The sequence below is a fragment of the Chionomys nivalis genome, chromosome 1, assembly GCF_950005125.1.
Source record: "Chionomys nivalis chromosome 1, mChiNiv1.1, whole genome shotgun sequence".
NCBI lineage: Eukaryota > Metazoa > Chordata > Mammalia > Rodentia > Cricetidae > Chionomys > Chionomys nivalis.
Genome location: NC_080086.1, coordinates 21,298,091 through 21,314,748, shown reverse-complemented (window position 1 = coordinate 21,314,748; position 16,658 = coordinate 21,298,091). Strand labels below are relative to the sequence as shown.

The 16,658-nt window shown below is 42.5% G+C and overlaps 1 protein-coding gene across 1 annotated transcript; it reads left to right on the top strand.

Annotated features, from left to right (window-relative positions):
• The first annotated feature begins 3,827 nt into the window (after window positions 1-3,827).
• Window positions 3,828-15,359, top strand: LOC130869777 (C-type lectin domain family 2 member E-like). Its single transcript, XM_057762209.1, has 5 exons — window positions 3,828-3,910; window positions 10,583-10,708; window positions 13,289-13,473; window positions 14,027-14,133; window positions 15,074-15,359. The coding sequence occupies exons 1-5, from the start codon at window positions 3,865-3,867 to the stop codon at window positions 15,189-15,191; spliced, it is 582 nt and encodes a 193-aa protein (XP_057618192.1). The 5' UTR covers window positions 3,828-3,864; the 3' UTR covers window positions 15,192-15,359.
• The last annotated feature ends 1,299 nt before the right edge of the window (window positions 15,360-16,658 follow it).

Genomic DNA, 16,658 nt, shown 5'->3' with positions numbered 1-16,658 from the left:
CATGGCAGTTGCAGCCTAACAACAACGATGACTTTTTCCCTAAACTGTGTGTTCTAGCAAATAAAAGTCAAACCTTTTGTCCCACACTGCAATAAAATAAAATAAAATGTAGAAGCCCATTCTCTAACTCCCTCATAGTATGATTTGGCCAAATATAAGAACTTGTGGAGTGATCACAGGAGTACTATCGCAGAGCAGAACTGCAGGTGTCTGTCTTGCTAAATCTAAGCGCTTTAAAGATTTATGACAAATTAGGGTGGTATTACAGGTGTCAAAGCCCTTCAAGAGATCAATAGCACCTAACTGACTAACCATGTCCAGATATCATTAATCACACTTAAGAAATGTAAAATAATGCTTGTATTCTTTGCCTTTTCCTTAGATCTTGCCATGGTTTAGTTTTCTCCTTCTGTAACCTGTAGGGAGCCCTTTAAGAGACAGTGGAAACATACACACAACAGAATCGGTGATTATCTACAAACTAGCTGATGAGATTTGCTGTATATTTTTTAAAAATGCTTGTGTCCCTGCTAATTTTCCTTGTAGTTTTGTTTTTTTGCTACCAAGTTGCTATTGAATGGATATACATACATACATACATACATACATATATACGCACACACACATATATATACATATATATGATTGGTAATATATGTGGAACACACACACACATATATATATATATATATATATATATGATTGTGAATTTTTAACAGTATAAGAAATAAGATTGGGAAGAAATAAGATTGGAAGTGCAAAGAATTTAGGAAAATGAAGACAAAAACAAAAAAGAAATGAAGAAGAAGATAGAGTATTTAGAACAAGAATGAATTGGAACAGAGATTTGTGACAGAGAATTGGTTTGGATTTAGAATTGAGACAGAATTAGAGCTAAGAAATTATAGACAATTAGAGCACGAAAATTAGAATTAAAGCAAAACAATAAAGAGTCGTGTCTGGAACTGTAAACATGTGAGTTTTTTCCCTGAGATCAGAGTTAACCAAAGATCCCTTTCCTTATTCTGAGGCAACCTAACGGAACCCTGTGAGGAAGTCAGCAGAGCAGGACTCTGTTGGCTTTCCATATGAGATGACTCCTTCCCCAGGTTGTTTCCACCAATATAAACACGGTCCTCTGTGAAGGTCAGGCTTGCTTGTCTTTTGCTTCCTTTTTTGAATCCTTTATTCTGCCCCTAGAAAGCCAACACCCTCCTTCCCCACAACCACTGCCCTCCAAGCTGATATCCCAATTTACCTACATTCCCTATTCTAATTAGGCTTTGCTCTACTATCTCTGAAGTTGTCCCCCTGCACCTCCTCCACTGACTGTCGATTTCTAGAAAGACTAGTGGAGTCAAACGAAATATACAGAGTAGGCATATCTAACATAACACAAACTGACTAGTCAACAAATTGCGCCACTTAACCAGACCCCTGGTTCAGATAATCAGAGAGGCCGACTGTGTAGGACCAGAAACAAATTATGTCCACTCGGTTTGCAAGGCAAGGGCATCAAATGGGACTTAATTTGGCTGCCAGGACTGCACTTACCCTAGGTACCCTGAGGGGAAACGTGTCACAGTCTTTTTCACTCCAGACTCCATTGTTCTTCTGCATGGGAAACCTATTAATATCTTGTTCATCATTTCAGGGGAAACAGAAACCTCATCCTACTCCTCCACTGTTGGAGAAGGCCCTAGAGGGGCAACTACCATTGGCACAGCAATAGGATTCCAAGAGGTACAGCACAGCCAACTGAGCAACTATAAAAAGGAAGTCATGACCCTGGTACAACAAAGCACAGCCATGTTACAAACTCAGGGATTCCCTGGCTGTGGTGGTCCTCTAAAACCACTGGGGTTGGACTTAAGAACTGCAGAAAGAGGGGGCATCTGTTCTTCCTAGGCAAGGAATGCTGTTTTGATGTGAGTGAACCTGGCCTAGTAAGGGGAAATGCTAGACAATTATTGGGAAGAAACACAAGAGAAAGAGTAGACAATACTTTCTGGAAGGCCCCCTATCTGCTTGGGGACTGTCACTAGTCCCCTTGGCATGCCTAATTGTTATAATTGTGCTAATTTTCTTGTGTGGTCCTTGACTTTTTAGCTTCTCACCAACTTCCTCCAACAGAGACTCCTTGCTTTCCTGGCCCAAAGCAACACTGGACTCTCTATGCCTCCAGACTGGCAGCTTTTATCTATCCTGAAAGCATCTCAACATACTCATTCCACCTTTGGGATCCACCAGCAGCCTCCCCAAATGTCAACTCTTTTCCACCATATTCTTTTTTACCCTTCCAGGGTTGAGATATTTTGAGTAAGAGCCTCAGGTCATGAGGAATTGAGTCAGGATGCAATGGGCTGTGTAGCCCCAAACCATAAACAATTCCTTAGCCCCAGAATTGACTGGTCAGTTCCATCTGCAGAGATAGAATGTCTGGCAAAGAAAATAACTCATGTGTTCCCCATCAATCCACAAACACAGCTGTAACTTTCTGGTAGACACACACACACACACACACACACACACCAGCCCCTCTAACTGTGTTCAACCTTCATGCCATCGAAAGAGTGGTCTTCTTCCTATTCTAAAAAAGCAATCTCAGCCTGCTGATTCCCGGAGAGTCACTTCCCATTGTGTGCAGAAACACAACCTTCACCTTAGAGGAGGTATGAGTTTACTCTGGAGACAAAATGAGTGAATACAGATTTATATTTCCCCAAATACCATTTTCTGAGGTGGCAATGGAGTCTTTACAGTCACACAAGAATGGAAGCCACACGTGAAGACACTTTTCAAGCACATTGGTGGAAAAACCAGAGAGGCAGTTATAGAAAGTTGGGGGGGTGTGTTGTTACAGAGGTCAGATGGTACCCAATGATGCTCCTTGCCTTTGGTTTTGTGGGAACTGTCTGTTAATATATTGCAAGGACAGCTAGTCTTCTGAGTACCCTGATGGTCATAAAGTGAGAGACAGATAAGAGAAATAAGTAAGTATTGAGAGGGCTCTATAGAAGGAGGGCTCAATTTCAGGAGACCTGATGCTCTCTTTGGTGTTTAGGAATACCAGGCATCCACAGGTGTACATATATATGTTCAGAAAAACACAAATATGCATAAGATAATATACATTTATTTTTTTAGATTTTCCAATATGATGGAGTAAATGTTTTTATCTTTTTAAAAGTTGATTTTATTGTGCTATACATTTATCTCTGCTTCCCTTCCCTTCTCTCCCCTCTCCGATATACATTTTTTAAAAAGAGGCTGAAAGGTGGCTCTGAACTCATAGGCTTGCACATCCTCTCTGGTCACTGAAAGACAATCAGCCTTGTAGAAGGGTCGGTGGAAGATGCTGCTGCTTTCCAGAAACTTCCCTTTTCACAAGGCTCAAAAAGGGACTGGCAATTACATCTCACCCTTTTGCAGTTGTTTTTTTTAGTTTGATTTCCCCAGGACAGTGAAACCCCCCCCTGTCGTACTATCTTGGCAGCAGAGAAAAGTGTGTGAACTTGCTCTAATTTAAAAGCATTTTGTACTATCAAAATCTAAAACATCTACAAATCTAAGTTCCCTTTATTTTCTTTGCAGGACACATTTCATCCAGGGTACACATTTCCTGCAGTGTCCCTCTCCAAATTTGTAATTCCGTTCCTACAAGAATACTTTTTTTTTTTTTTTTTTAATGTCAAAGGGGAGAATACTCAGGATGATTTCATCAGGCAACAAATCACAGAGCAGCTGGGCAGAGCTATTTAAACCACGCCCACAGGCTTTTTTGGTCTGTTTTCAGAAGTCCATCTCATTCATCCGAGTCTCTTTGCTTCATCAAGACAAAGGTGGTGCATAGCCTTCATAAAAATGTCAACTGCGGAGTCCACCTCTCCGGGTCGCGTGGGAGAAAACCGTACGTATTTGATCAATCGTTAACTAAATTAAAGGGAGAAAAAGGGGAGCTTCACCAGGGGTGTGGAATCTTCCTCCCTTTAGCTTGCCACAGGCATCTCTCCAGATAGGCTAGGCAGCGGGTGGGGAACCCTGGGGTGGGTAGGAGCACAGCAGTGCAATTCCGTATTATTCTGTTTTGGCGAATGTTACTTAAACATGTTTGGGGAAGAGCAACCAACAGCGAAGTTGTTGAATCTGCGCTCTTTAAATTCCCGCCAGAGTGAGGCACAGAGTGCCTGTGTTGACTAAAGTAGCCAATGAGGCTGCCTCACTCACTGTGATTAAAAGAACTGTAGCCCTGTGTTGTGGGTGTTAGGGTTGAAGAAGCTGCCCATCAGATTACATTTCCCCATAGTTTGAGGGACATTTACAGCCCCCTGGCCCAGCCATGCATACTTGATTGTGAGATACCTGCTATGGCAGGGAGAGATAAACAGCTCTTCTGAGTTCCTATAGCACAGTAGGTGTCCGGATTCCTAGAGGACTGGTTGGAGGAACCTGGGCATGCTCAGGCAAGTCGCTGCCATCCAGTGCCCCTAAAGTGCCCCTGCTCACACCTCCCCACTACCTTCTTTTCTGGGCTCCCACAGTGGATCTCCCCACCCCCAACCCGCGTGTGCTTTTTCATCCCTAACCTCCAGGCTGTCAGAAATTCTCCCCTTTCCTTAGGACACAGGTGTACTCCTTCAGGTCTTAAAGAATTCTGTGGCACCAGGGAACAATCTCTGTCCTACTTTACCTAGTGCTGCATCCCACGATTTTCAGTAGGTCGGGGATGGGAGACTGATCCCACCTCTAAATCCATCTTCTTTTTCAGGTTATGGTAAATGATGGGAAAAGGACATTGGAGATTGCTGTTTTAAAACCGTATCCTCTCATTTTGGAAAATGTTTCTATTTCATTCTTTAAATCTCTTTCCCTTTAACTTAAAACTTTTAAAATCCATTTTACGTGTATGTGTGTTTTGCCTGCTTGTCTGTGCACTACGTGCATGCTTGGTGCCCACAGGGGTCAGAAGAAGGTGTTGAATCCCCTGGACCTGGACTTAGGCAATTGTGAGCCCCTGTGTGGGTGCTGGAAATGAACCGAGTCTTCTCTCTACAAGGGTAGCAAATGCTCTTCACTGCTGAGACATGACTATACCTCTACTTTAATATTTTTGTTTAGGAATAGAATATTTCTTGAAAAACAGAATTCACATTTATTGTTAGCTTAAAGGTCTAGTTAGTGACAGCCTCAGGAGATCAGGCTAAGTTCCTCTAGGTGGACAGGCCCCCGATGTGGTAAATACTAGTCTGGGAGGTGTGGGACAAACTGAAGAAGAAAGCCTTCTAACCAGGCCTCCCTTGAATACCTTGGCCCCATCCCGTGCCATCCAGTTCACATCTAAAGGACTCTTCCTCTGCACACACCCAGGCCCTTCCTTGTGGTAGAGCAGCAGGCATGTCCTCTGTTGTCCTGACTTTAAGAGTTGAGCCTAAGCACTTAGGGGCCACTAAGTCACATATTCCTCATGGTAACGAGCACCTGATGTGCTGAGGAACATTAAAAAGTAAAGTTTTCCTTCCTTCTCCAGACTTGTCTATGGGCTGAAAATGGCAGCCAAGTTCTCACGGCAGTGACCAGTCCATAAAGCAGCTGACTTAGGTGAAAGTTGGAGACCCAGCTCTCTTGAATTCTCTGCAGCTTCTCTGACAGTTTCACGTTCTCATTTCCTGTCTGCAGACCCAGCTCTCTCGAACTCACTGCAGCCTCTCTGATGCTTTCACCTCCTCTGGCTCCTCTGACCAGAAGAGAAAGCTCACGAACAATACTACTGTTTCTCAGGTATACCAAGTATTTCTGAAGGATTAGGGGCTAGATAAATTCCGTGAAGGCCTTAAGAGAGCCCATGACTAAGCAATAAAGATGGTGAACTACCAAGATGGCGGCTTCTTCTTCACTTTCCAGAACTGAGACAAAGCCTAGGGCTGCTTAAAACAAAGTCATGGGAAGCTTTTTCTCCTGCCAGTGGGGCCCCCTGCTGGTGAACCAGATCGAACAGCTCACAGCTCAATGTTTTATGATTCATCCATTAAAATGAACATACACGTTGCTTTATTATGGTGAATGTAAGTCCCAGTCTAAGCTCTCCATCTTTGGAGGACCTGTCCCTGTGCCCTCCTAGCTTTGACCCCTCCTTGGAGGAGGGTCAAGACAGCCTGCCAAAATCTTGACAACTCCAGCAGTCTACCTAAACTGCTTCCCCAGAACGTTCCCTCGTGGTCTCTTTTCCTTCCTCCTGGTAGTGACATTTGTGGCCTCTTGGTTCCCCCTCGGGAGCACCCCAGAGCGCAGGAATCCTATTAAATCCCATTAAACCTGGATATTATTTAATAACGTGATTTGGCTAATTGGGATTTTTGCGTTGGCAGAGAGATCACATTAGGAAAATTTCTTAAAGGTGAATATATTAAACTCCTCAGCTACTTTTAGAAGCACTGCACGTTATGGTGGGCTGTACTCATCCCACTGTGCCTTTTAACACCAGATCTGACACGGCTTTATTGAAAATATTGTCTACTTCCTCTCTACCTCCCCAAGAGATATTTGTACTTAATTGTATATTATTTTAAGTGTTGTAAAATGACGGGAGAGAGACCATGGTGGGCCAAGGGGCCTGGATGCAGGTAGGAGCCAAATACTCCATGCAGGCCGAGCTGGAAAGAAATCAATAGTTGGCAGAGCTTGTCTCTTAAAGAGATAGCAACTAAATACAGACTAGGTAGTGACACAACAGCCATTGGGACCTGGGCTGGCCGGGGTACTGCCTGGGTTCATCCTCCCAGATGACAGGGTCCAGCATAATGACTGAATCCTACCAGTAACACAGTATTACAATCAATACAGTCTCTGTGTGATTATTTTGGGTCTGGGAGGCCCAGAAATGAACAAGCAGTCTCTGACTACAAACACTGTTCACAAAAACCAGTACTTGGAACCTATCTACATTTATAGGTGAATAAATGGGGAAATTGTGATCCATACTCCTGTTGGGTATCTCTAGGTAGGGGCCCCATCCACACTCTGGTCTTACACCTCCCATTCCAGGCCCAGTCCCCTCAGAAAGCCTGCCACTCAGCAGCCCTGCCTCTAAGAGAGCCCATACGGTGGCTCACATACATACCCCTAACTCCTAATCCAGGGATCCAATACATATTTCAGAGGTCTCCTAACACTAGGCATGCATGTAGCACACATATATACATAAGTCCAAACAAAACAGTAACACACATGAAATGAATCTAAAACAATAGTTTATAAAGGACATAGAGACCCCTCCACCCCTCCCCAAACTTCCCCATTCCCACTTGCAGAGTCTTTATACCTCTGTCCCCAGCCCTTACACACTTACTTTTCCAGAATGCCAAAAAATGGATCCTTGAAGCAGAGACTTCACACTTGTCTTCTCTCACATTGTCTCAGCATTACATTCTGCTCTTCAGACAATGCTCTTCAGACAACAGCATGTCAGATACACTGCTGGTGAGATTCTAACACTGTATCCACAGCTCCACTGATACAGAAACAGTACTCTGAATTTAGAAGCCTGGAAACACACCACATAGTCAAATGTTATACAAAGAAGTTATGAAAAGCTGGCAGGAAACTTGTGGTGAAGTAAGAGGAGGAAGCTGGTTAGAGCAGTTGGAGTGATTGGTTCTTTTCTAAAGTTAGTCAGAAGGAGCAGTTTTTTTTGTGGCTCACTGCCCTAAGCTTGCTGATTAGTATAGGAATGTTTTGAGTCAGAAGCTTTGGGGACATTTCCCTTGGTAAAGTGGAATAAGAACTAGGCAAGTACAGGCTTGTGGTCCAACTTGTCTCTTTTGTAGAGAGGGTGTGTTTACCTTGTCATCAGCTTGGGGACATTTGAGTGATCGCAAATGTTCCGTTTTTTTTTTTTTTTTTTTTTTTTTTTTACACTGATCCTTAATACTGCTACAAATATGATCATAAAGATTTCTTTTTTTTTTCTTAAACCTTAAATGCAGGCTTTCCTTCCAGCATGGGGTATGTGGGTAGGATGGGGGCACATCACCATATTGTAGACTTCATGTACAAACAGCCTCATACTGGCTGCATAGGTTCGCCTCCCTGAGAAAGACTTTAGATTCACATCAGCATCTAATTCATCAACCTCCTGTTATTTAGTGATTTTTTTTTTTTTTTGCCCAAGACAAGTTCACCAACATCCTCCCCACTTTTTAAAGAATCCAATGACTTTACAATATTGAGTTTCGTGCTCGGGTCTACAGTTCATCTTGAGTCTTGTTTTCAGCAGACAGATACCAGGTTGTTTCAGTAGCACATACTGGAGCGATGCCACACTCTCCCTGTCTAAAAACTATATATCTCTGTTAAATATCTGTTGACGATGAGTGCCTGATATCATTTCTGGAGTCTTATTTTCTGCTATATTGTTCTGTCTACTTGTTTACTAGCACCAGGCTGTCTTTATTTCTGTTCTCATAAATCATGAGATGAGGCAGTATGATCTTTCTGAATTTGACCCTTCTTCAGAATAATTTTTGGATATTCTAGATTCTTTTTAGTTTTCTTAGTATTTTTTAAATCTTTATTTATTATGTATACAGAGCATTCTTTCCATGTATGCCTGCAGGCCAGAAGAGGGCACCAGATCCCATTACAGATGGTTGTGAGCCACCATATGTTTGCTGGGAATTGAACTCAAGACCTTTGCAAGAGCAGGCAATGCTCTTAACCTCTGAGCCATCTCTCCAGCCCATTCTCAGTATTTTTTAATAATTTGGTGCTATGTTTTTTTTTTTTTTTTCTGAAGTCAATCACTTCCCCCTTCACCAGGTAGTGATACTGTGTTGCATATATAAACTAGTTCAGGAGTTGTTTACACATGAGCAATATTGAGTATTCCGTTTTATCATGTGAAGCCTTTACTTCTTATATTGTTCTGTTATTGAATAAAACTTGGGAGTCAGATAATGGGGTAAAACTCTTATTGATCAGAGAAGCAGTAGATAAGTGTCCAGTGACCTCTCTCTCTCCTTTCTAGATACAAAAGGGCTTGCAAACCTTTCTCAACCCCTTCCTACCACTTCCTATGTCTCTCTATTTGTATCCTGGGTCCTCCAAAACCTCTATGGCTAATTCTGGTCAGCTAGTCACTAGCTCTTCCCCTGATTCAATGTTAAACTTTATTGGCAGTCTTGGAGTGTGAGTGTGAGCAAATATCTCAGAACAATTATGTGTTTAGATCTGTCTTGATTTCTTTCCTTATTTATGTTAAAATTTTCATGCATATGAGTGTTTTGCCTGCATAAATATCTGTGCATCACATGCATTCCAGTGCACACCAAGGTCAGGAAAGGATGTCAGATGCCAGAAACTGGAATTATAGATGGTTGTAGGCTACTATGTGGGTGCTGTAATCAAACCCAGGTCCTCTGCTAGAGCAACAAGTGCTCTTAACAACTGACCCAACAGTCTAGCCCTGTCCTGATTTCTTCATAACTTTAAATGTTGTTAATTATTGTGCTGATTATGAACCTTTTTTAGCTTTATAATTTTATGGTTTCTGTCATTACTGTAAATGGTGCTGTCTTAGACTTTAATTTCCATTTGACAAGAAAATACAACTGACTTTACCATGCATCTTGCATTTACATTGTATCTTGCAGCTTTGTAAATTCATATTTTATATTCAGTAGTCATTTATAGATTTGTCATAATTTTTATGCAGATAGAATTGCATCATCTGTGATGAGAAACCCTTCATCTGTTTTCAAGAAGTGTAAACCTTCTTTTATTTCTTTAAGAATCTTATGTATATGGTTGTTTTGCCTGCACGTTTGTTCTTAACATGAGTGCCTGGTACCTATAGAGGGCGATGAGTGCCCTGGAACTGGAGTTGGCACAGTTGTAAGCGACCTTGTGAGCACTGGGAATTGAACCTGTGTCCTGTGGAAGAGTCATTTTAAGTCCTGAGGAATTTTCCAGCTTCGTGACCCTATTTCTTTACCCTTGATGGACCTCCTGTGAAGTCATCCTGGAACAGAGAGCAGACATCCTACTCCTGCTCCTGATTGCTTGGAAAGCATAAATAACTGCACCCTTGGGAATGAAGCCGAGTGTTGTTGGATTTATTGCTTTGTTTTTAATTGATAACTTTTATAGGGTTCAGGGAGTTGCTCTAATTCCTATTTTAGCATTATTTTGCTGTGTATTGATATTTCTATTTTCCTCTTTTCTTAGTGTGTTAATAGGTCTATTTACACTGAGTTTTCCCTAATGTTTTCATTACTCCTAACCAGAGCACTTTCTGAAGAGAAATCCAGCTGACTGTTGTTGTTTTTCACTGTGATCCTCACTCCTTTAGGTTCCTGTCCTTTCATGATACAGCCTCAGTTCAGTAACCAGAAGACCCCTGGGAAGTTCTGTTTCTAGCATCTCTAGTCTTCTTTCTTCCATGGCCATCCTTTATGGACCAGGCCCTTCTTTGAAAGGCACTCTTTCAGATACTTGTAGGGGATTGTAAGTGGATGTTTGTGCTAATTTTCTTTAATTTTTCTTAAGAAATTCTCCAAGTTGGCATTCTTATATTAATATTTTTCAGGTAAAAAGCTCCAAGAAAAATGTCTCGGAATCATCTCCCCCGTGTCTCTTGCTAGGCTTTGCCTCCGCCATGCAGTGATCATCGTCCTCATTGGAGCTGTGATTGCACCTTTTGTTTTTTTGTTAGGTGAGTGACATTCTCCAGATCCTGCAGCATTCTGTCCACATCCACACTGTCAGTTATACTTACTGAGCCCTGAGAGCCCGGCACTGTGGGAAGGGCAGAGAGAAAACGCACGGGAAATTCTTGTTCTCTGGGAACTTAGGGTCTAGGCGGAAGATATAGTGAAGGAACAGCACAGGCTGTGGTGTGCACAGGAGACCAGGCTCAGCATCCCTGGGAAGAGCACATTCAGCAACCTCTAGAGAGATATAGGAAACATGTTCACCTGGGAAAACTATTTGAGGCAGAGATCAAGGAGAGGAAAATTCAAAGGAAGAGCTAGGGGCAGTGAGGGCAGTGAAGAGTGGTATGCTTGGGGAGGTAGAAAACCCCCACAACCCATGGTTTATGTTACCATCTTCAACTATGGTGTGAAAATACTAAGTAGATTATTCCAGACACATGTGATCCCAAGCTTCTAGTTTTAGACTATTCTGAATAATGTGATAAAATCTTTACAACTTTCTTGCAATAGATGGAGTAAATAATTCATGATATTGTTTTATAAAATCAACGTTAGCCACGGCAATGAATAATACACAAGTCAAACAGGGAAACACATGCTTACAAGACTTATGCAGTGTAACCTAAACTGTTATGTATCTCTGAAAAGACTCAGATGAAACGAATTGACAGTTGTCCTCAGTGCCATTGCATTTGTTCCTTTCATTAAAGCCTCGTGGTACTGGGCATAAGAGCTGGGGACAGCTATACCAAATTGCCTTCCACTAAAAAATGTGTGTGGGTCGTTTCTAGTATTTAATATTTCTTAGCAATCACTTATTTCTAGGTTCACTAGCCCTTGAAAAGAGCCATGCATTTGTTCTTATCTGTTATTGGAAGAAAAAGGCAAATTTATGAAAGAAAAATGTTACTTTTTAACAAGTCCTGCATTTGGAAATTCTTACACACACACACACACACACACACACACACACATTACTCTATCGTGATAGACCCACCAATGAACACATCACACTGCTCCGTTAACATAGACACTCAAACGCTGGCCAAGTCCCAATTCCTGTATATCTCACTGAACTACCACACAGTTAGAAAAGACATCCTGAAGTCATAAAGCTTTGGTTATGGTTTAGACTTTCACTGTATTTGCGTTTTTATACACTTATCAGCCACAAATTGGCATAAAATACCAGGAAAGTTGAAAGTAGAAAAACAATGCTCTTTATAGCCCTATTATTGGCTTATGGACCCTTGCTGCATCCTGTCCTTCCTTGTCACCTTACATCACCCTTCCTTGTTCTCCTGTCTAAGTTTTACACCATGCCCACAATCACAGCTGTTCACACTACTCATCCCAGGCTGGGACAAGCATATGAGGGAGTGCATGGGGTCTCTTTCTTGCTGAGTTTGTGTGACTTCATTTAATATTTTACTTTGTAGATCCCCAACTTTTCTACAAGTTTCAATTTCTTTATGTCTGAATAACTTTCTGTTTTACACATGTACCACATTTCCATTATCTGTTCATCAGTTGATGGACATCTAGGTCAGATCCATTTTGCTGCTATTGTACATGGGGCAGCAGTAGACATGGATGTGCAAGTCTCTGTGTTATGATGTAGCGTTCTCTCACATATGCCCAGGAATGGCATAGCTGAGTCACAAAAGGTCTGTTTGTACTTTAAAGGAGTCTCAATACTGGATTTATCAGTTTATACTCCCACCAACAGTGAATAAGTCTCCCTATTTCTGCAGAGTTCTGACATCTGCAGTGAGATTTCTTGATAATTGCCATTCTGAAAGCTTCTAATGAGAGTCAGCATATATTCATATGGATTTAGTGTATACATGACATGATACCAGGAAGGCCTCATTCAAAGTTTTGGTATCAAAACTATTAGATCACGCCATGTTGTGCATGCTGGTATTTTGCCATATTCAAATCCAGAGAAGCGAGGCGTTTCCTCTATTTGGTTAGGATGTGATGCAGGATCATAGGAAAGGAACCTGTAGAATTCCAGCCATCAGGAAGAGTCCTAGTAGGATAATGACTATGATTTGTTTAGGGTATGGTGTCTTTAGTCCTTGCACCCAGGAGGCACAGCCAGGAATTCTGAAAGAAAGAGACCCCATGCACTCCCTCATATGCATGTCCCAGCCTATAATGTACAGTGTGATCATCTCTGAGTGTGAGCGTGGTGTAACATGTAGAAAGGAGAACAAGGAAGAGTGATGTAAGGTGACAAGGAAGGACAGGATGCAGAAAGGGCCCATAAGCAATGAATAGGGCTATAAAATGCATTCAGATAAGTATAGTTCACAGAGTGAGATCCAGGCAAGGAAGGGGGACATAGAGAGATTCTGTCTGCAAACTCAAAATACAAAAAAGACAAGCATATCCTTAGAGTCCTACATGAAGGTTCTTGATGGGAGACCACCATGCTAGGAGGAGTTCTTAGTGATCAGAAATGAAAGCTACAGTCAAACACACACCTCACAGTGGAGAGTGAATGCTTAGCCAAATAGATGAGACACAGAAATGTTTATTTATGATATGTATTTGCATTGTGTATATTTTAGTGAGAAAAATAACCCCGGCCATTGTGAGCCCTGAAGCTGGGAATGTTACCTGCCCAAGAGACTGGATTACATATGGAAGTAAATGTTTTTATTTTTCTGAGGACACAAGTAACTGGACATCCAGCCAGACCTCCTGCATGGAGCTGGAGGCTAATCTAACTCAAGTTGACAGTCCGGAGGAGCTGGTAAGAATGGATCGGGAGTTGGTTTGTTGTTTGCTCATGTGGAATATGTATTGCCTTGAGATAGAGAGCTTAAAGCTGAAACATGAGGAAGGTTCCACCCTAGGCACTGGGCACATGGGGTACATGTTAGCATGTGCCATTTGTGATGGTAGGTAACACATCTGACTGTAGCACTGAGACATTCCAAAGATATTCTCTCCTATATTGCTAATAGTCAATGTGCAAGGCCAAACATACATTTGAGAATCATGGTGGTCATACAGGTCTTTGTCTGAGCTGGCAGGTGTTGCAAACTTAAGGTGACAACTGTTAATAACTGTAATTACAGACTTAACAAGGGACTTTTACAGCCCCAGAGAAATGGGTAGCTGTCAGTTTACTATGGTTTATGACAGGAAAATGCATTCACTGAGAACTGAGGGTTATTTCGGCTCTAAAGTTCCTGGCCCTCAGTTCAAACCTGCTACCATCCCAAGAGGAGGCTGTAGGACAGAGACTCAAGGCTCACCTGAAACTGAGAGACACATGTATTTGCTTTCTGTGTTTTTGACAGGATTTCCTATATAGAAAAAATGGGTATTCTCCTGCCTGGATCGGACTGCACAGAGAGTCATCAGAGCAGCCTTGGATGTGGACAGACAACACTGAATATAAAAACTTGTATGTTTTCAGAAAGCTTTTTCTTTTACTGTGTTCAAGTGTTGTGATTGTGTGAGTTGTTGTGTAAGGTGAAAGGCTGAGTCATGTGAAGAGAAATGAACTAGAAAGGGAGAAACCCTTGGGCTGGAGGTGTGCCTTGGGTCTGGTTGTGTTACATGGAGTCCCCAGTATCCACATCCCAGCAAATTCACATCTGTCAGAGTCACCTAGTGTTGTTTCACTCCAAATCTTTATCCTGATGATGACATCTGGGGTAGATGCTGTCTGCTCTCAGCACTTGGAAATCTCTCCCTGCTGATAACTGCCCTTGTGGGATGCAGCCAGAACTGCTGATGGCCACTAAGGGGTCTGAAACCCCAGGAAGCCACTGCAGAACTGCTGGACAGAACTTGTCAGACAGCTGTGTGCACAGCTGCTTCTGTCACTGAAGCAGAGACTCCATGGGTTTTGGGAACCTTCTCTAAAGTGTCATCATCAAAGGGCACCCAGGACAGCACTTGGATGTGAGCATAGCCATTTTGAACAGACCCATTTCACTGGAACAGTGAATGTCCATTATTAAAGACCTTTAGAGATTACTAAGTGCATTTTCTCCCCCTTTCATACATGTGAGAAATTCTTCAAGATAGAATTGAAAACCCCCCTTGCAATGCTACCCATGGCTGAATGAAGTTCATGTGAACATGGCAGAGAGCAGCAGTCAAATGCTTTGTACACACAGTACAGGGTCCAACATGGATAAGTGACAAAGGTATGGTCTCCAAATGGAACCCTGAGAATAGAAAAGTCACTGGGTGTAACACTAGTGCTGGTTGTTCCTCATGGCCTCTGCCTTTCTGTGATTTGTGCTATAAACAGGCAGTGGACACGAGTGAGATATCATTGCTGGGGGGAATGCAGTGGCCGACTCTGCAGAAATTTTGTTTGTTTTTTGTTTTAGGGTTCTCATCCGAGGAAATGGAAACCATGCCTACCTGAGTGACAGAGGGATCAGCAGTGGCAGGGACTACATACATAGGAGGTGGATTTGTAGCAAACCCAACAACCATACTTATTAGATCCACAGCTTGTGTAGAGAGTGTGTCAAAGTAATCATGAGAGATCTGTAATATGTCATCTACAGTTACAGCATTATTTTTTTATCTTATATAAATATCACAAGCAATTCATATTCTGTGGTGACATTATTGGTGAAAATTATCACAGACGACTGTACTTACAGCTACTTGGGAGTTGTAAAAGGAGCTGCGGGCTGCGTTCCTGCCGCCCCAGCTCCTGGTCACCTTGCTAGCTTATGCCCCAAATTAACAACACACAAACTCTATTCATTTAAACACTGCTTGGCCCATTTCTATTCATGTATGTAGCACCCCAAGGTGTGGTTACCAGGAAATTTCTAACCTACGTCCATCCTGGGTCGGAGCTTCATCGCATCTGCCCCAGAGAGCAGGGCTAAGGCGTCTGAGCTCACTTCCTCTTCCTCCCAGCATTTTGTTCTGTTTACTCCACCCACCTATGTTCTAACCTATGAGGGTCAAGCAGTTTCTTCATTTTTTAACCAATGACCTTCCTCCATCAGGGAGAGTATGGGTGATTCTAAATTAAATAAGTGTTTTGCTATGGGTTGGCCATATGAATTACAATCACATCAGTATTAGTGACCCCCACTTTTATGGCCAGACAATGAAATTTTTTCATTAACTTTTCCTTTGAATGACAGGTACTTTTAAAAATGAAGGGAGGAAAACAATCAAAAACAAAAATAAAAAATAAATAAAAAAAATGAAGAGAGGAGCTGGGCAGTGGTGGCAGATGCTTTTAATCCCAGCACTTGGGAGGCAGAGGCAGGTGGATTGCTGTGAGTTTGAGGCCAGCCTGGTCTAAAGAACAAGTGCCAGGACAGGCTCCAAAGCTACACACAGAAACCCTTTCTCAATCCCCCCTCAAAACAAACGAACAAACAGTGACAGGATTGAGTCAGGATGGGTGAAACACAGGGCTCCTGCAGAGGGCTAGAGGGAGACAGAGGAGTGGAGTCTCTCCTGCACTCTCTCCCCACAGCCCTGGGAATCCTGCAGCAGGCTGCATCACAGGTCTGCAGTCACCAAGGAGGAGCCTCAGACCTGGGTGCAACAGCTGCTGCAACCCAAGCCAGAGCTGGAGTGAGGCCCTGCTGTTTTTAAAAAGTCAGGGAAGAGTGGCAGAAAGAATGGCTCTATCTCCAGTAAATGTGCCTTGGCATGTATGTAATTTCTGTTATCAGAACCTTTTAAAAAATATTTGAAGATTGATTTAAGATGGTGACTCGTAGGGTGGGTTTTTCTTTCTTTTTTCTTCTAAACCTGGAATCTCCACTGCTGTGCAGCTGCCTTCAGCATACCTAAATTGCCTTCATTGGGGGCACAGAGATGTGCAGAGACCTGGAGCTCCAGTGGATTCTGCCCCCAGATACCCTGCCCATCGGAAAGATCCCCTTGTCTCTGGGCAACAAGAGCATATCCCAGACCGGTGCTAGTGATAGTGTA

Coding starts and splice junctions, on each gene's coding strand:
- LOC130869777 (XM_057762209.1), top strand. CDS start 3,865: ATGTCAACTGCGGAGTCCACCTCTCCGGGTCGCGTGGGAGAAAACC. Junction 13,474..14,026: donor TTGACAGTCCGGAGGAGCTG/GTAAGAATGGAT, acceptor TGTTTTTGACAG/GATTTCCTATATAGAAAAAA. Junction 14,134..15,073: donor AACACTGAATATAAAAACTT/GTATGTTTTCAG, acceptor TTTTTGTTTTAG/GGTTCTCATCCGAGGAAATG.